This window comes from Haemorhous mexicanus, chromosome 10 (genome assembly GCF_027477595.1).
Source record: "Haemorhous mexicanus isolate bHaeMex1 chromosome 10, bHaeMex1.pri, whole genome shotgun sequence".
Classification (NCBI taxonomy): domain Eukaryota; kingdom Metazoa; phylum Chordata; class Aves; order Passeriformes; family Fringillidae; genus Haemorhous; species Haemorhous mexicanus.
In genome coordinates this window covers 14,188,334-14,209,062 of record NC_082350.1, presented here as the reverse complement: position 1 = coordinate 14,209,062, position 20,729 = coordinate 14,188,334, and the positions used below count along the sequence as shown (strand labels likewise).

The 20,729-nt window shown below is 38.9% G+C and overlaps 1 protein-coding gene across 6 annotated transcripts in view; it reads left to right on the top strand.

Moving 5' to 3' along the window:
• The window catches only part of DLG1 (discs large MAGUK scaffold protein 1), a 143,088-nt gene that overhangs the window by 45,386 nt on the left and 76,973 nt on the right, over window positions 1-20,729 (top strand). For all 6 annotated transcript variants that reach the window (XM_059855419.1, XM_059855418.1, XM_059855417.1 and 3 more), the window contains exon 4: window positions 7,031-7,195. In XM_059855419.1, coding sequence (XP_059711402.1) covers window positions 7,031-7,195 — 165 coding nt within the window. The remainder of the gene's footprint in view (window positions 1-7,030; window positions 7,196-20,729) is intronic.

The window sequence follows — 20,729 nt, the reverse complement described above, 5'->3', positions numbered from 1 at the left end:
AATGTAACTGTACCTTAAATTTCTGGTTAAATAATGTGTGTTTTGTTCCATGCCTTACTCAATTATCCGAGCTGTTAGTGATGGAGACATAAGTAATGAATTATCATGCCTACTGTTTAAAGATCCCTTTGAACAACATTTTGAATTTTCTGAATGCCGCATGTAAAATGTCGTCATTCTTCATTAATCAGCATTAATCATCATGTAATCAGTTTATTGCACTTGGCTTTCATTTTCTTCAGCTGTAGAGAATTAAATACACAGGAGACTTGCACTGAGATACAGGGCTGGAAATGCCTCCTGACATCATTTTGATGGAAGCAATTGTTAGTGGCAGGTTTGGGTTTAACAGTGCCCTCGGGCATTTAGTCATTTTAGGACGACATCAACTGTTTAGGTTTCAGAGGAATAAAACATATATAATTTGGTAATCATCAGAACGGTAAACAGCATATATTCGGTGTTGTGTCAAAAGTCTTTTTAAAACATTTCTTTTCAGTAAAACTAACACGCAATGTCAAGGATATGAGGAGACTGTTAAGTACTGGAAAGCCACTTGAAAATTAAAGGGATAAGTGTATGAAGTTACTTTTGAGGCAGAAATTAGGAAATCTTTCTCTCTAAAACTTTTTAATATATATTCAGGGTTTCCAAGTCATGTTTGTTATTTTTAACAAGAAATATTTCAACTAGATTTTATTTTCTAAAGTGGGATCAGTTGTGTGTGTGCATATATACTCACATACATGCATGTGTGATGCATTTATATATACATGTAAATATACATATATGTATCACAAAATCTTGCTGGTGAATAAATGTCACCTATGTTAGGAGGGAGTAATCTAAATTTTTATGGCTCTTTTGATAGTATAAATGTTATAAAACTTAAAGTTGAATGCTTTATTTCCAGGAGGAAGACTTTGCCTTGTTGTGAGTTTGCTTTTCCTCCTGTGTCCCAAGCATTTTTCAGTTTTTCAGTGTGCCTATTTATTGATGCCATTTGGAACCTACTTGCTATAACACTAAGATTTCTTTTCTTCTTTCTTTCTGGAACAGCACACTCCTTATTTAAACCATATGCTCATGTTTAAACAGTGAACTTAGGAAGAAAGCCGTGGAATGAAAATACTCTGGGGCCGGATTTTGCCCGTTGAGCTGCAGAGCAGGGATGCTGTTCACTTTAAGAGCAAACTAAAAATATCCAGCGAGCACGCAGGCATCACTTGGGGCACGGAGCGGCGGGGCCCAGCGATGGCGGCGTCCCCCTGCGCGTCCCCCTGCGCGTCCCCTGCTGCCCGGGCGGGGGCGGCCGCCGGGGGGCGCTGCAGGCGCCGCGCTCGCCTCCATGGCGTCCTTGGGCTGCGCGCCGCGCATCGGGCACGGGGCAGGGCGGCCGCGGCCTCCCGAGCGGGGAGCACTCGCCCCGGGCATCTTGGAATGCCGTGGGCTGTTGGTGCCCGGGCCGAGTTGTCTGCGGATAAACACGGCTCGCTGCTTATCCCCAGTGGGTGCTCCGCGCTCCCTGCGTGCTGCCTGCACTGTACCTCTCCACTGCCCGCAGCCCGGCCAACGAAGGGTTTCTGTTTGAGCAGCCGCTCTGGAGTGCTGAGAGGTTTTGCATCAGGCACTTGTCAATTTTTGCATAAAAGTTGTAGGGCTGGATAGTACTAAAAATAAAATGCTCTTGTCCTCTGAGAAGATACAGCCTTTGAATACTAAGTAAATATGAATGCAGGGTACCTGTACCAGTCCTTCATGTAATGAAACAATTTATTTCACACAAGTAATCACACAAAATAGTGTTTTCAATTTTCCTTTTTGGCCACATGAAAAGAACATCCACAATCTGAGCATTCCTTCTTTATTATCTTTTCCTCAACCTTCTGGAACAAGTGAACTTTATTACAAGTATTTGTGGAGTTTTTGGAAATGTATATACTTATCTTCAACTGTTTTATTGTTTGTGGATGTCCATGACATGAAGCATTACATAAATAAGTTTAACAGTAGCTGTGCATTTTGACATATGATGGAACACTGTGACCTAAATAACCATGTTATGAGCACTTATATTCAAGATACAATGTCAAACTGAAACTGTTCAAGAAGGGTGAAATGCCTTATGTCTTTGTCATAGCTCTAGTTATTAGAGAAAACTTGGTGCTTTTGTTTGAGAATGAAGCAGTTAGTTACTCAAAATACTGAACTTAGCTTTGAAGAAGCAAACCCAAAGATCAAAACCCTTCTTCCCATATTGCAGATCATTTAGTTTATCATTTGTTGATGCTTAAGTTAAAAATAATACTGAATGTCCTATTCCATGATCAGTGAAGAAGTTCTAAAAAGACACAAACACGATCATCTTTTCTTATATTACTTAAGTTTCTTTTGTTTTTCACAGCCTTTTAACTTATCAGTCTGAATTGCTGTTTACCTGCAAAGAGATTTTATTTGGCTTTCATAGTCTTCTTGTTTTTCACAAACAAGAAGTTTTCAAGTTGACTTCAGTTCTGCAATAGTGGAGCATGCCTTTAGTTTTGTCTCCCTTTTTTCCTTTGTGTGGAAGGCACTATTATTTTTCTAAGCATTAGTTTGTAGTTTAGCACTAGACTACAGGAAAAACTTGTACAAAATGCATTAGCATCTCTAACATATTACTCATTTTTGATTAGTTTTGTTTTAGCAAGGTATGCACAATATTATGTATTGTTGCTTTTGTTATTGGAGTTGTTGGAAGTTATTTTCTGCTGGATGGTGATAGAGTTGTGAAAGCTGGGAGATGTGAGAACTTTAGCTATTCAGTCTTCTCTACCTGTTTCTTTTTGACATTGCATCCAGGTCATTTTTTGCAGCAGTGGGAGTGTTGCATGTCAAACAGTGCTTCACAATAACTTCAGTTGCTGGAATGATCTTTGGAAGGGTCCTTTCAGATTTAGTTTAACTGGTAAAATGGAGAAATGATTAAAAACCCCAAGTGTTTAAACTTGGGGAATTGTGTGCATGCAAATGATCTAAAACTACTTGGTTTCATCATGCTGCCTCAGGAAGGGTCTGGCCCTGTGAGCTTCTGCATATTTATCAAATTCAAATTGTTAGATTTACTTATTCCAGTATTCTTTTATTCTTAACCTCTTTCTAACCATGGTTGGACCTGTACAGTGAAAATGAAAACTTTTACCCAGGAACAGACTGTAGGTCAGACTGGGCTTTCCTGGGATTTGTTGCTTTTGTTGTTGGAAGTGAGCAGTGACTTGGGAGTTGTATGGCTGATGGGTGGGGAGGACTAAAGTCTGGAGAAGGAACGGAGTTTGAAATATCTTCTTTTAAAAATACAGAGAAGAGACTAGGAAGACTAAATGTGAATCTCTTAGAATGGGTTGACTAAAACTTTTCTGTGCTTTTCCTGTGAACACATGTTCTCTGTTCTGATAAATGGTGCTATAAAATGTCCAGAAAATCCTTGCTTTCATATCCTTATCCTTATTTCATTCCTTATCTGCATATTGTTGCAGATACTTTGTTTGTACTTATTTTTTGTCTAATTTTACTAGGCCTGAGAGTTGAAGCAAGGATGTTGTGGGCTTGAGAAATTATTTCACTCTGGTGAATTGGGTTCATTTCTGAGTTTCATCTCATGAAAACTAGCACTGATTTATTAAAGTAAATGGATTTTTCAGTAGTTTACACCAGTGACCATAGAGTTTGGTGACATTTCAAAACTTATTGAGGGTATAACTTAGCCTGAAGATGTCCTGTTAACTATGTTGCATCAGAAAAGAAATGTTTTAAATTAATTTTGACACACCTGTATTATGCAACAGAATCCTCTGGGGCAGTGTCTCTGTCAGAAGTATGTGTTAAATGTTTAGCACTTGGTTGCTTTGGACTTAAAATTAAGGTTATAAATTGTAAAGCAGTCCATAAAGCTCCTTAAAAAGAAGGTAAATTACTTGGCCACTACCTAATTGGGTGCTGGGAGGTGTGCAGCTGAGACTGCCAGTTCAGAGCTGCTTTGCCTCACCTTTTTCTTTCCTTTGAGGAGTCCCTTGCTCGGCTGGCTCCTGTAAATTAAGGTCTCCTTGGAGCCTGGATTTGGGTTTGGGATTGCATTCTCCTACTTGTAAGCACAGTAATGACCTGCTTCTAGCCACTGGAGCAGGGCTGGCCTGAACTCTTTACCTGCTTTTCTCCTTGTTATGCCAGCATTGCTGTGTGCCTCAGCTTGTCATGAACCTTTTCAGGGAACTACAGAAAATTTGTTACTGCTGGAAGAGGGGGAGAAACATTCTGCTTGCTGAGCTTGCTCACTGTCTGTAGTCAGCTTTGTGCTCCCAGCAAGGGCCAGGGAGATGAAATTGTACAGCTTGACCACGAGCAAGTGAATGGGTTCTGCTTCTTCAGAGCCTGGCTGCCCTTGCAGAGAGCTGGGCTGTGCTGTGAAATCGTGGCTGTGGAGGGGAACTTGCACAGGGCTTTGGAGGCAGCAGCACAATTACCTTGGCATGGCTGGAACAGCTGACTGAGCTCCTGCTCAGGGGCTGGCAGCTCCTGGAGAGGAAGGGAAGGGGCAGTGGTGAGTGGTGGCTCCTGGACCAACCAGCTCACTTGAACAGGCTGCCTCTGACAAGAGGCACTGTGTTCAGGGGTGGTGCTCTGTAGTAAAGCAGTGGAAACACTTCATGGAGAATTGGCTGGTACAAGATACAGCAGTTTGCTTACTTAAAGCACTTCACTCAGAAGTAGTTTCTGGGAAGGGCTATGGTACCTTTCAGAATAGGTTGTAGTGTGGATATTATGTTTTCATGCACTTCACAGAATCACAGGATCTACAAGGTTGGAAAAGACTTTTGAGATCCCCAAGTCCAACCTATGACTTAACACCACCTTGTCAACCACATCACAGCACTAAGTCTTTTCTTAAACAACTTCATGTCAAATAGTAAAGTTAATCTCAAGTACTACATCAAAATCTAAGTAGCAGTTCACTTTCAATTTTTTTTTTTTTTAGAAAAGTGTAGGCTCTGTCACTGCCTTTTAGGGGAGAGTTCTTTACCACAAAATTTTTTAAATTTCTAATCAAAATAATGAAATACCAATCTATTAAAACTTCATATGCACTATTATATTATAGGCACTGATACACTATGCAATGTAAACATCTATATATATATATATTAGTGAAATCTAAAGCCTGTTTTCATTCAGTCATGTTCAAGTATCTGTTTCTAATAAAGTACCTGTTTCTAATAAAAATGTCTGGTTTCAGGAAAAAAAGCAAGGTAATTCTGTGCTTTGTCTAAAGATATTAACTGTTCTGTAAAGGAAATGAGTTTTGATTAACCTGTGACTATTTGACTAATTATTGTGTTCAGGGTTTTTGTGTGCCCTGGCCCCCACAGTAGAACTGGAATGATCCACATCCAGCTTCTACAGGATCTTGACTGAGATAATCTGGAAACTAAATCTACTTTCAAATAATTTTCCTGTATTTCATAAAGAAATCAAAGCTCAAGGTCTGCTAGGGTTATTTTGGATCACAAGTACAGCCAAGTACAGCCTTCAGCAGTGGAGCAGGCTGCTTTAAGCTCACTGAAGTCCTGCATTCTCTGATGCTGCAAGACATTTTCTCTGCTTCTTGGAGCTTCAATGTTTATTTTCTCTAATTGCCAATGTGGTCTAATTTATATTCTGATAATGTACCCTTGTATTTTTGGCCAACACTTTGTTTAAATTATAATTCTTCCCTGTTTCTGGTGTTTAATATGGCTGCTCTAGAGAGAGAGCTAATGTCAACTCCTTTCAGGGTTTTATTTTGATAAGTGAAAAACAAGTCAATCTCAGAAAAAAGATGAATGGCAGCAGTCTGAGGCTGAGCAATCCAGCATCTCACTGCTGCAGGGAAAGGAAAGAAAAAGAACTTTTATCTTCCAGTAGTAGTGAGCTATTCAGTTAATAATCTCACGAATCCTCTCTGGTAAAAATTTGAAAAATTAGGGCTTTTTGAGTAACCATTGCAATTTTTCTTAACTGTCAGACTTCACCGTCCCTCCTTTGGTTCATCCAGCTGAGGAGAAGGTCTGAAAGTTTTTGGAGTTGGGTTCTTGTGGTAACAGAAGTCGTAATGCTCTTGCTTTCTTCTTAGGAGTTATTTCTTATGCTGGAAGAAGTGGGTCTTGTGCTTCTCTGCTAATTGGTATTTTTAGAGAAAATACACTTGAATTGCTTCTACTTTACAGTTGGCTTAAGAATGTGTTAAGGAGCTGATAACTGATAGATCATTTCAAGCAGTTTCTTTATAGTTTATCCGGTATATCTTAACTTTCTAATCTTGTAGGTGTTTCTGATGAAGGGAATGGATCTTTGTGGTAACCTGAAATAGATATTCCATGTAACTCTTGAGAGGGTTAGGAGTTATGCACTGTTTGTCAGATACTGCCTTGGTATAAGTTCCTGTGCTTACAGACAGTTTGGTTACTTACTGTTATCTACTGGATTAATATATATAATAGAATTGCCAGGAAAATGTCTATTTTTGACTTAAGCTGTAGTATGTAGATCTTAGAATTTTGTTTAAAAGAAACCCTAAGGAAATAGTTTCTATCTTAAATATGTTTCAATAACAGGAATAACTTTTTCCAGTATTAAAATGAGTATGTGTTTAGAAGGTTTTTCTGTACCTTTAATAATATGACCTGCTTTCCTTATAAACTATTAATAGCTATTTATGTACTTGGGAGTATCATAATGTGTGAAAGTGTTTAGAAAATGTAGGGATGTTTCTTATGGACACAGTGAACCCTGCTGGGGTTTAGGTAGCTTTATAGTAATCCCAGGTGGGACTAAAAGGGCTGGAACATTTTTGGATAGGACCAGTTTTAAAATAAAAATGCTAATTAAAATTTTTATTTATAGATTTTATTGCTTTGAAGTCAGCAAGGTCAGAAAAACAACTATTTCTGTCTTAGGTTTTCTGGATTCTTTTCTCATTTCTGTGGTGGCCTGATCTTTTCCTGTAATTTTTTTTCAGAAATACCGCTATCAGGATGAAGACACACCCCCACAGGAGCACAGCTCTCCACACATTGCCAATGAGGTGACAGGTCCAGAGCTGGTTCATGTATCAGAGAAGAATCTGTCCCAGATTGAGAATGTCCATGGATTTGTTTCCCATTCTCATATTTCACCAGTAAAGGTAGGCATTTTTAAATAGTGCACTGTTTTCAGGAATTTAATTTTGTGGGACAAAAAAATGCACGCAAAACACCTCTTTCTGTTTTTTATGGAACTGCTCAATTGTGAAATTTACTTAGTGTACATTAAAGCATTGCCTTAGTTCCACACATTCTAACTAGAGATGCATGGTAGTAAAGTGCCCAGAAAACAACTGAAGGTAACTTAAGATTTTGGATGTAGTTTTGAGGGGCACTGACATTTGGGCTGTCGGTTTCATTTTGGATTTTCAGTCAGAAACCTGTAGAGCCAATTCCGACTTTGTTTCTAGTAAATATTTTAATTGAGGATCTCTGTGCAATATGTAATAAGCCAAGTGCCATATATGTCTCTCAAGTTTTTCAGCATGCAGCACCATTATTTGCAAGATTGCTTCAGTTACTTGAAGACAGATTTAAAGATTTCAACAACAAGCTGAGTGTGAGATTTGGGAGGGGGTATTAACAGGCAGTTTTATTTACTGTGTTAGTACATAGACATAGCTTAGTCATGTTCTGAATAGCACAGTGTTTTTGTGTATCAGACTAAGTGCTGTTTTCTATAACATCTCTGAGTCTTTATGGCTGGTTTTGAGGGAAAAGTGGAGAAATTATTTGATACTGGCGAATGTTTGTGCTTTAGAGTGATGAGATGGGCTTCCATTGTAGTAGGCTTACAGCTTAGTACTTTTAGCATGAATTGTTTGTGTGCTGTAGTGTCCTTTGTAGCTGCAAAGAACAAACACTGTTACATGGAGAGCAGCCCTGGGGAGAAGGACTTGGGGGTGATGCTGGATGAGAGGCTGGACGTGAACCAACAATGTGCACTCATAACCTAGAAAGCCAAACACATTCTGGGCTGCATCCAAAGCAGAGTGGGCAGCAGGGGAGGGAGGGACAGAGGGGATTCTGCCCCTCTGTGCTGCTCTGCTAAGACCCCACCCACAGAGCTGCATCCAGCTCTGGGATGGGTCCCTAACAAAAGAAGGACATGGACCTGTTGGAGCAGGCCCAGAGGAGGGTACAAAGATGATCAGAATGCTGGAGCACCTCTCCTGTGAAGACAGGCTGAGATAGTTGGGGCTGCTCATCCTGGAGAACAGAAGGCTCCATGGAGACCTTAGAGCCCCATAAAGCAGCTGCAAGGAAGCTGGAGAGGGAATTTTTGCAAGGTCATGTAGTGGTAGGACAAGAGGGGAATGGCTTTAGACTGAAAGAGGGTCAGTTTAGATTAAGTATTATAAGAAATTCTTTCCTGTGAGTGATGAGGCCCTGGCACAGGCTGCCCAGAGAAGGGGTGGCTGCCCCATCCCTGGAAGTGTTCAAGGCAGGGTGGATGGGGCTTTGAGCAGCCTCTTCTGGTGCAGGGTCTTTGAGCCTGTGGCAGGGAGTTTGATCTAGATGTTCATAACAGCTCCTTCCAACCCAAACCATTCTATGATATTTTAAGAAAAAATGTTTTGAACCTTTTATTTCCATTTTTTCAATTATGAAGGAAAATTTTGTTGAAGGTATCACCTCTTTATCATTGACTTGTAAGGATTCTGTAGAAGAGCCAACTGTAGTGTGTGAGTGCATTTAGTAACTGTTTTCTAGCTTTTCTAACAGTTTTAAAATGTATATGATGGTATTGAACCAGTGATTTTTACTTATATCTCCATAATGAACTCTCAGTATTTTTCCATAGTCTTCAGCTAGGCAAGCTGAATTCTTTAAGCACTAATGAATAACCTTTTACAAGTGGGCTGTATTGCCCTCTGAAGAGCCTTCTGAGAATACTCATGTGACAAAGCTTTCATTTTTGGGAATGGCTAGAACCTCAACATTTTCTTGCTTCTGAGGTTAGACACACACTAACACACTTTCACATGTCTAATTCCCTGAATTTACTGATATTTGGAAAGCAGTGAAGCACCTTTCATGTGCAACCATTAGAAATAAATAAAAGTCCATTTCCTCTGGGGGCTTAAGGTCAACTCTATTTATTCACAAACTTTTCCAAATTCCTAGAGCAGTTAGTCTTGCCTTTTAGAAAGCATAAGGGGATCAAAAAGGCAAAGAGGGGAGCTCTAAAACTGTCTGGAAGAAAGAAAACTATTTTGAAATAGAATTAAGCAGAGTTAAGTATAGTTAGAAAATATGGTGAGTCCTTTTCAAAATACTGTGTCTAGGTCTGTGAGGAGGATTGCTATTGTGTGTCTCACATTGGTAAATGCTGGGAAATCATCACTCAATAGGGAAGAATGTTCATATGGGAAGTATTACCACTCAGTTTGTATTACCATTTTTATTTTATTTTTTACCATTATTTTTAGGTAACTCTTCTCTGTTAATTTCAAAGCAATGTATGGCAAATTGAAATTGCTCAAAGCTTTGTTCATCTGAAAACTGATGGGGTGGTTGTTCCAGGTTTCATTTGTTTTACCAGCATTTTGTGTAATTTTGAATTCTGATGCTAATTGACTGCTGGCTTGCTTCTCTCCTGAAGAAAAAACCCAAGGTTGCTGTTGTATTATTAGCATAGCTGGTCAGCTCTGCTTTTGGTCTGATGATCTGCCAGGTGTTCATAGTTTTAGCACAGCTCGTGCTGAAGATCAATTTAGCAGCAACAGCTCTGATTTAAGAGTGCTTTGTGTGATTTATTTGGTAGGTTGGCTTGGTGTACTGTGCAAGGACCAGGTCTTGGCTGATATACAAGGGCTCAATCAGCTTTCTTGAATAGTTCATTGATTAAGGAAACTAAACATAATAGACAATGTTGTGTTTATGACATGAATAAAATAATAAGAGGAGCTTGTTTTTTGTTTTTAATATGAATGTTAAATCCACTTAAAATTTCAAATACAGAGTTAGTAGTTTGAAGAAGTCAGTGGTTTTATGATTATATGTTGCTTTATAAGCAATGCTGCAGAGGCCAGTAGAATTGGATTTTGAGGAACGCCTTCTGTTGTAGCAAGCCCTCTGCAGTATGGAGCAGAAGAACAGAATTTTGTTCTTGAGAGAAGCTTTCAAATACTCTAGGACTTAAAACAGCTTTTATAATTTGCTTGAACAGGTGGATGCTATTTCAAAGAGTAGTTTTCAATGACCAAAAATACAAATGTGTATCCCAAGTTTTTAGATGATGAGTATGTGATTGCTATTTATCAAATAATAAGTACTATAGTAAATGAAGGTGGTTTGTCGTCTTGACAGAGGAATGGGCTACCTCAAATTCAGAGTGGGTTAAAATATTGCATGTTTACAATAAGCATAAAATAAGAGAGACTGGCTGTACTGATTTAAAGTTGAAGTGAGGCTTACAGGTTTTGTCTTGTTAGAGTGGAGCTTTGTCAGTTTAAGAAGAAATGTTTACTTCCTGTATGTCAAGTAACAAAGAAGTGAACTTGGCCCGGGAGGTTGTGTCCTCTGTTCTCCAGTACTGTGTGAAATGGAGCGCTAATGCTGTAAAACAGCTTTAAAAAAGTATTTAATGGTAGAGAATCATGAGTGAAAACGGTCAAACTTCAAATCCTTCACAAAAATCCTATCCCAAAGTTTTTGAAGAATATGTTCAGGTAGGTCGGCAGCTGGTACCAGGATTTCCTCAGTGTGGGGTTTCCAAACTCCCCCTGGGAACGCGGGGCTCCCGTGGGAGGTCCCGAGTTCCGGAATGCTGTGCTCTGCACGGTGGCCGCGAGGTGGCGCTGCTGCACCGGGCTGCGCTGCGCTGGGAGCCTGCAGCTGGCGCTGGGAGCCTGCAGCTGGCGCTGGGAGCCTGCAGCTGGCGCTGGGAGCCTGCAGCTGGCGCTGTGCCGCAGCGGGGTCTCGGCCCTCGGAGCGACCGGCCTGGAGTTAAAATAGGGCGTTACTGAACTGCTCCCGTCCAGGGAGGGCTGTCACAGATATGGTATGGTACCGAGCGAGCTTTTAAACTCTGGAGTGGAAGCTAAAGCTTTCTATCAAGGAAAAAAGCTTTGAATAACTTTATTACAGGGCTGGAAAATAGGGGGTCATGGGGCAATAAGACAAAAAAAAAAAAATCAGTAATCTTTATTTAGAGCAACCTGGGCATTTATCTCATATGTATGATGTAGCATGGTAATTCACTACTTGACTGTAGAAACTGATTGGGGCTTCCATGTACTTCTATAATATGTTTGTGTATTGTGTGTTGGTATTTGGGGCTAATATTTCACTGTTAATGCAGAAGCTCTAAAGGAAACATGTAATAATTTGTAAGCTACTAAATATATCTTGTACTGGAAAAATATACCATGCCTAGCATGATGAATCTTTGTTGCTCTGAAATAAGTTCTTAATGTTGCAATATTCAATGCATTTCTATTTTATCCATAATTCCCATTTGCAATTTGCACAAGTTCTTTAAAACTTTTCAAAGTAGTTGATAAGTTTATAAGTAAAATTATCATGTGGCAGCATGTGGTAACAGGAAGCTAGACTTACTGGTTGAGAAAAATTTCTGCTGTTCTTCTTCCTTTAATCAAATCTTTTTCAATGATCAATCTCTGGAGATTTTTGCCATAGCACCAATCTTCCAAGGGCATGAGGAAAATGCCTGCACCTGTTTTTTCCCTTCATGTGTCACAGATTGGGACAGCTGAACAGAAATGTTTTAGTTGGAGCATTGTACTGGCTTTGCCTAGTGAGGGGCCTAAAATTGCTTATTCATGCTATACATGAGAATTTTAATTATGGACTGAATTGTGCATCTGTAAGGAGCTAAAGACATTCTACTGGTTGAATATTTGGTATCTCTAGAACAGCTTTGTGCAATCATCAGTGGAGTAGCAGAACACTCTAGGAATTGTGAGAAGTAGGTTTGGGTTGATGGGAAACTCTTTAACTTGTAGTTCCATAACCGTGGACTCTTGTCTTATTTCATGCAGCACAGTCGGCCACTTTGCTGTCCTCATGTGCTCCCAGGAATGGTCATCCCTGTACAGGGGACGCTGGGGACAGGCAGTGCAGGGATCGGCCTTCCCGTTGCTGGCTGCCTGTTCTACCTCCTGCACAGACCTGTCAGTCTGGCTGGGGCTGTTGTATTCTGCTACAGCACTTGTGCTTCAGGTGATGCACTAAAAATCCCACTTCCCTTTACCAAAGGGAACGTGTGTTAATGTTGTTTATCCACTTAAAGCACTTGGAGGGCTCTTTTATGGTTACATAAACTTATGTCAGTGAATAAAACTATGACTTCATAATATTATGACATTAAATGCAAATGAGTTACTGTTTTCCTGTCTCTGAACAATGAAATGCTTCAAACTGAGGTCAAATGCTGTTCTGTTCCCCATTGAATAAAAGATTGAAGTTTTACCCCCAAATCCTAACCAAAGGAATACTTTTGCCCAGGTGAAGCACCCAGGGAATACTCTGCCCAGTGCCAGTGCCCCTGTGCTTTATCTCTCCTTACCCCTTGCAGTGTCAGATCTGGGAGAAAATATTCAGGCTCAGTTTGCATTAAAGTATAAGTAATCTTTTATTAGAATAAAAGCAGTAAGGCAGAGTTTACCTTCTTTGGCTCTGTGAACCTCTGTTTGAGCTTGGCAGTAGGTTAGTTGGGTGTTTTATCTGACCTAGTGCTGGGTGCCTGTAGGGTGAGAAGTATGTCCTTCAGCCTTCCTTTCCTCTTGCTTAGAAGCAGCAGCTTGTGGTTTTGTGCCCTATATCCTGAGCTTTGTGAAGTGGACACATAGCTTAAAAAAAACCATCTAATAGTGTGTCAGCAGTACCCAAACCTTTGCTGAGACAGGTTTGGTAATCCTAGCACAGCAGTTCTGCTGACTACATGCACTGTCTGTGAAATAAATATCTTGTGCCCACTCGGTGTATGCCTACTTTTTTCACATGTTTAGTCATCTTTGGAAAAGTATTTCCAGGACCTAATGGTATTTAAGCTTAATGGTTTTAAATCAACCCTGATTTGAAACTGCTTATCTATTAGTGCTGCAGTGGTGTGTAATAGCCCACTTGCCCTGACTGTGGTATCACAACAATGAGATATGGCAAGGTGCTGCTTGTTCTTAAAATAGCTTCCAGGAGGGAGAGGAGAAATTGGAACTTGCTCTCATTTCTGTACTGCCAAAACATGGTGAAACTGTTGTGAAGAGCAGAATCAATGAGCATGTGGCAAAATGAGAGATGAGAAAGCAATGAATACATTGCAAAGAGAATTTCTGCTGCACAAATCCCTTAAAGCATGTGCTTAAAGATCATCTTGTTGATGTAGGTTTCTAGGTTTCCTTAGATGCACGCAACGGACATACTCAAAAAAAGATTATGGAGAAACTTAAGCTGTTATGAAATTAAAAAAAATGTATATTTTGCAATTTAGCTGTTAAAAAAAAACCAAAGCAAACAAAAATTCTCCACCAAAACCAAACCAACAACAGAATGAAAGTAAAGGGTAAGGAGAAAGATTGGTAATCTTGGATGGAGGTTACCAGAAGGATCCCATAAGAACCTGTGTTCTCATTGCATCATCTAAGAGGAATAAGAGCTGAGGGTTCTAACAGGTTAATGGAATAAGCAACTCAGTACTCAAATTACAGTCAAAAAGGCAAATGGAATACAAGGAATAATCAGTGAAGCAAATGGGAATAAAACTGCATTATCTTATCACTCCAGAAATCTCCACCATTCATTATCTTGATTAAGAAGGCAAATTTAGATACTCAAAGAAGAACAAGAATGGTCAGAGACAGAGGGCAGCTGCTGTGGAATGAGGAATGAATTAGTTTGACCCCTCCATTTGGTAAAGATATGACTCAGGAGATACCAATGAAACTCCAGTCAGTAATGCTGAGTCTCTAAAATGATAAAAATGACTAGGGAATGGATATTTCAGAAATTAAAATTTATATTCAGAACTACAGATTAGCAGGTAATAGTTGTTTTGTAGCCTGTAAGCACAGTAATCTACAGTCAGCCTCTGACTTCGAAATAATCTTTCAACTGCTGGTAGTCTTTTGGTTTCTAGCTATACCAACCAAGGTATCACAGCATACATTGCTTGTTTCTTCAACATTGCTTGTTTCTTCAACTGCAAACAGGCACCTTTATTTAACTCCTTCCCATTAAGCTGTATGGAAATAGCTGTTATATAAATGTGCATGTTTACACATCCTTCCTTCAATGCTAGCAATCTCCTTTCCACGTGATCCCAAACCTTGGGCTGATAATATGGATAGGTTCCCTTCTCTTTATCTCCTGGTGTGTCTTCTCTCCAATCCCTTCTGTTTTCTCAAGTGCTTTTCCAGAAGTCTTTTAGAGCATGTGGAGGTGCTGTTAAACCAGCCTCTGTTGATTGGGAGAGTTTTCCTGTTCTCAGGAAGGCTAATGCTCTTTATGATTTGAACCGGGAGGGTTCAGGGTTAGCCAACAGTCAAAGTAATTTTAACTGCCTCTTTGCCCCAGTAGATTTTCTTGTCCTGCTCCAGTCGGAGCAGGTAGGGGAGGTTAACTTGAAGATGAAGATACTGTTTCCATTTAGAAATCAAAGATCAGTTGACATGTAATTTGCAAGCTGGGTTATGATTGTGGAAAGGTTGCAATCTGTTACTTTTTTTCTAAATTGAGAACTTTGTAAAGCTTTGCCATCTTCAGCAGAAAGTCAGCGCTTCTGGTGTTAGGAACAAACCTAGAATACTGGGAATCATAAAGAAAAACTTGAAGATACTCTCAGGCATACTTATTTTCAGACTAGTATCCTACTTCGGTGGTCACACTTGAGAGGAGCTGTTACGCAGTCTTTAATTAAAATGCATTGCCCAAGTTCTTGATAGGTTACTGATTTTAAACTCTTATAATTGAAGAATGTGGAAATACATGCAAAGGTGTCAGTTTGTGTTTTACAGGAAGCAGCAGTTGACCAAAATCTGCCCAGTTCTCTGTGAGGATCTACTCAATAAATTCTTGTCAACAGAGACAAGAAAGAAAAACTGTAACAGATGGACTGTGGATTAATCCAAACATTAGAACAACCTCCCATACAGTAATCAACATCGAGTCATCCTAGAAAGGGGTTGCACTGTTTTCACCCGAGATTTTCCCTGAGCTCTTGGTGCACTTGGGTTCATTTTGATGACTGAAGCAAACCTAAGGAGACTTGCATTAAACACAAGATGTTTTTGTCAGTCTGGCGTGCCAAAAAGATGGGCAGGAGGTTCATGAGCAGGGTGCGGAAGACCAGGCAGTTTAATCTGCCCAGATTGGTAGGTTGTCTGAGGTGTATTGTGAGTAATAAGGTAATGAACTTTTATATTAAATATTTCTACTGAAATAGCTCATTATAGAATATTTATGCTGCGATGTTTACTTATAAGTTGGATTCAACACTAAGATATGTACTTTTTATTGATTATGTAAATGCCATTTGGTCAAGAACTATCCTTCAAGCCTATCTGAAGTAAAAGTTAAGATAGACTTTACAGTATCTCTTAGCAGAAAGGGTTAACAATTCTTTTTCCTCCACAGTATTTGTGTCCTGAACTCCTGGGCTTTGGTTTAGGATGCTGCATATACTTGTTTATGAGACTTAGACTTATGCCAGTAAAAGTTTCTTAAATCTAGAATTCTGAAAATGGTAAGAGAGAAACATGAGTTTGTATCTAAATTTTCAGTATTGTTTTTGTTCCCATGCCTGAAGAGCTTAAGTTGCCTAGTCTTATGTTTGATTATCCAAGTTCTGAACGTTTCTTTTGCCTCTGTTTTTGTTTAAAACCTAACTGATATTGAAAATAAAATAAATCCCTGACATTGTTTTAGGTGATCCTTGAATATTCTCTGTTAAGACAATCAGGTTTTTTTCCTTTAGGGTCTGTGCTTATTTTAGCCAATACTCTGTTTAACCAAATGGTAGTAAAACTAATATAAGTCAGTTTTCAAATGCTTCAGGGGAACTGTTGGTCTTTGTTTAGAAATGGTAATTGAGATATAAATGCTGTTTCTGTTCATAAACAATTTTTGTTTCTGTGCCTTTTTAATTTTAGGTATGCATTCTGCTTGTAAAGTTATGCCAGGAAACCTTTATCTGAGAGATTAAAATACAGCATTATGTCATGTTTTGACTTGTCTCAGAAAGCTGATAATACCACTTTGCTTGGATATAAAGTCAGAGGAATTCTAGTCCAAGTATTTGATGTTGATTTTTACATTTAGTAACCACTGTGATTACTGCATCTTGCTACAACACAAATAATGTTACTCTGCAGCCTCTACAAATGCAGATGAATATTGCAGTAAATTTCTTAACCTGTAGAGATGTGGGTACTGATGTAGAAATCTTTAATTATGTGCTGTTTTGTTTTGGGGCAGCAATCTTTTCAAATCTGCAAATTCTCAATTCTTGCCTAACAGTAAATAGTGGTTTTTGTTTTGTTTTAGTGTGTGGTATTTTTTGTTTGCTTTGTTTTTAATTTTAGTCCCATCAGTTCAATATCCAGAATATGAAAAAGGGGTGATGGAAGCTCTTTTGGAAGTCCTTTTAGGAAGTCCTTTAGGATGGAAGTCCTTTTAGGACTTCCTGCAGTTTCCTGATGAGCCTCCCTATTCTGCCTTTTGACTCTGGAGGCAATCATTCACAGATGCAGTTCCAGCTGTGACATGTGTTGATGATTTTCCTTTCTCTGGATATTGCCTTTTCTGTGCAAATAGAACTTTTCCCAGTTTCTGCTTGTAGGTTTGACCCTCTGTTGAAATGCTCTTCAACTGGAATGAACCTTTGTTTTTACAACCTCCGACTGTTTTTTCAACTCTACAAGTGACCATTCTTCTAATCTGGACTCCTCTGTGCTATCCTGGTTTTGTGCCATCTGTAGAGCTATGCTTTGCCTTTATCTTCAGGTTGCTTTGTGGCACATAAAAATCAGGGTTTTTCTCATCACCGCAGTACCAGCTCCTTCTGCAAATAACTGCAACTGTATCTGCTTAGGCGTCAGCAGATCTTGCTCGATATCATTGCATCCATATGGAGTGTAGGTGACACAGATTGCTGCCTTGCATCACCAGCAGGATTGCATAACCTCTTCCTTAAGTACTTTTCTGGATTTCTCTCTCAATTGAAATTAAATCACCATTGCTTCACTTTCAGGAAGCTTTTTGTCCATGTGATGCTTTCCCGAAGTGCTGATTTCTAAAATCAGTTTGTAATTGATTCCAGATTGGATTGTTGGCTGTGTGGGAATCAGCTTTGAAAGAAACGGCCTTAAAACACAGCAGACCTCTCTTATCTTCAGGCAGATTGATATAGCAGTAAAAAAAAATAGCTGCTTGGTACATTTCTTGTCCATATACTGTGGTGTTTTCTTCCAGAATTTTGCACAATATTCTTCTATGTGACTTCGTTTGGAGCTTATGGGGACAAACAGAGAGAAAAATGAATTCTTGAAGAATTTCTTTTGAATGTTAGACAAATTCTTGTTCTCTAAGATATCTAATAAACCGTGTAGCAGTGTTGACATTCAAGGCCATATGTAGAAAAAGATTGAAAATATTTTCACCTTGACTCTTTATAAAAAGACTTGATACTCAAACATATAATTTGTACCTTGTTCCAAACACCTTCAGTCATAGCCAGGGATTAATCAATTTGTCTGGTAATAAATTCATAGCATTTTTCAGGCTAGATATGTTTTTTGTGTCTGGAAAAAGGTAGGGCTCAGGAAGTGCTGCAGTCTTCCTGTGAAAAAATACCCATTATGAGAAGCTTGTCCATTTGAAAAAGTCCTGTCTACTGTGTCTCAGACATTTCTCAACCTCCATTATCTGTCTTATGCTCATAGCTTTAAGGACACTGCACAAGTCAGATCCAGTTTCATACGACTTACAGTGATAAGCCATTGCATTTTATAAATATTAATAAAGTCTGTCTGAAAGGTGTGCTCAGAATATTGGCATGTGGTGTGTTATTGAGCTGTACTGGTGACTAGAAGTAAATGGTGCATTGATCTCGCTACGACACATTTCAATTAATGTACTTCTTATTTCTGCTTGTAATAGAAGCCTGCAGGAAAAAAAACTGTTACTCAGAATAGGATAGCTGTCAGTAAGAATTTGTTAAACAGCAGATTATGCTGGACCCCAAGATGTATGTGAGGGAATTTAGTAACTCCACTAAAATGCACATCATGGAGCAGTGGATTTTTAGAATTATGCGGCTGTAAGTTCTGGCTGTATTGTAAGGAATTTTTCTGCCTTTGTTTGTCATATGAAGAGTTCTCTTGTTTTTTAAATGTTTGCCCTGCTGCTATGATCATGACTGTAGAAATATACCACAAATTGTTTTGATAACTTTTGGCTTTCCAGAGTTGAGCTGCTACTGAAAGCTTGACATTTAACTGATTTCCAAAATAACCCCTCTGATGTGAGCTGGAGGATTTTTTAAAAGATAGTTGGCTTTAAAAATTTGAATGGTGAGTTGTGTAAGATAACTTGAGTTCCTTATAATCTTTCAGCTAATTATTCTGAATTGTTTTTTGCTATGGAGAGAGCAGAGAAAACCTCTAACAGTAATACTTGTCATGTGCATGGGACATCAAAATAATCTTACTGAAAAGTCATTAGTGAATAATAAGAATTTTTTTGTTTTGAATTATTCTTGCGCTTTTGAGAAGTAATGTTGAGTCAGATATATATATATATTTATTGTTTTCATAATATGCTTACAGCAGTCACAGAAATTTGGTCATAGGTGTTGTGAATGTTACACATTATTCACAGAATAAGAACAACAGAGTGTGGACTTGAAGTTTAATCTTAGTCTCTGATTTTCTTGAGGATTAAACAGACCAAAAACCACAGTAGAACAACTTCACTAGGAATCCTCTGATCCACGACACAAAATGATTGTTTTGTGGCACTGTAATTCACTCCCTCTTTAGTTGTTTTATGCACAAAAGAACACGGAAAACAAGAGGAAATTGGCAAATAGTTATTTCTTAAATACTTGTTTTGAACCTGGTGTTAAAGTCATTTTGCTCTGTGGAATGTTTTCATAATGACAGAATCAGTGAAAAGCGCAGCTCTGCTCTATATTCCCTGTTTTGTTTGCTTCAGGTTCATAATTTATGCAGGCAAGGAAGTGAAAAGATGCTATTGGATATTTCTACAGGCAGTGATTGAAACTTGGTTATTTTTGATCTGTGCTTTCTCCACCCAGTAGCTGTTATCATCCACCACCATCCTCATAGCTGTGAATTTGTAACGTTGTACTGTACCTGCTACCCAGTTTCCCTTAAATATCTGTTGGCTGCTAGGAAGAGAAAGCAAGGCTTTCATCCTGTGCGTTCCGAAAAGGAAAAATAAGGAAAACCTTTGCTTGCTGCCTTTTTTTATATTTTTTTTTAATTGCTCAAGATTATACTCATCATTGTAATCACAGGTAGAGAGGGAATGTAAGAGATAGCCTTGGAGGAAAAGCGAGCAAGCAATCAGCTAGCAAGAATTTTATTTTCCAGGTTTGTAAATGATGCTGCTGTAATTCTATCTGCATTTTTTTTTTTTTCCTGCTCATTCACCACTCAGCAGCTGGTAGGGAATTAAGACTGCCTGGCAACCACCTGCAGAGCTGCAGAGATGAATTACATTTTCGGAAATAACACACTGCTCTATTCTCGCGCCAGTCGAGGCAACGCTGGCTCCAGCCACAGCTCGGTAGGCCCCAAGCAGAAGCAGTGGGCAAAGAAAGGCTCCACAGATGAGTTACGGGCTGAGCCTTCCCGGTGGCAGCAGATTGTGGCATTTTTCACTCGCAGACATGGCTTCATTGACTGCATTTCTGTTGCTGCCAGCTCCACCCAGGTAATATGCCACATGTTAAAGTGATTGTGTCTGCATGTTTTCTGGTTACTTGCTAGTCAGAAAGAGCAATTATTTATATATGCATGATTTCATATAATCTCTTATTTATGGATGGCGTTTTCTGTCTGCTTTCATTTTCATATTTTAAAGAGCTCTGTATAATTTCTAGCATTAAAGCATGAAAATGGAAACACTAAATGAGGTCTGATTTCTATTTATTTTGCAAGTGCTGAGCCTCCAGGAATTTTAAATATGAGATATCCTAATGAAACAGTGAAATATTGAAAATGTAGTTTGCATTCTGCTGCCTAGCTCTGGAGGGCAATAACGTAGTTAAGAAGTATCAATTCCATAGCTCTAGTAAGATGCCAAATCAAATAGACTACATATTTAATGGTTAAGGAATTTTATCAAAAGAATTAAATAATTTAAAATCTTTAGGTAACAACAGATTCAATTCTGTAACAGCTTTCTAGGTTTTTTGGCCACTAATAATACTCAGATGAAGGAATGTCTCCCTTACATACAGGGAGTACATTCAATAGTGCAGTCTGTAAGAGAAACATGACATTTTTCAGCTTCACTGTCCATCTGCTCTCTGTGATGTTTGTGTTAATCATCATTCAAAGTCAGGTAAAAGCAAGCAAGCTAAATTTTAATTCTGTAGCTTTTGAATGACTTCTTAAGATTGACAGTGAGAGAAGCTTAAACTTATTG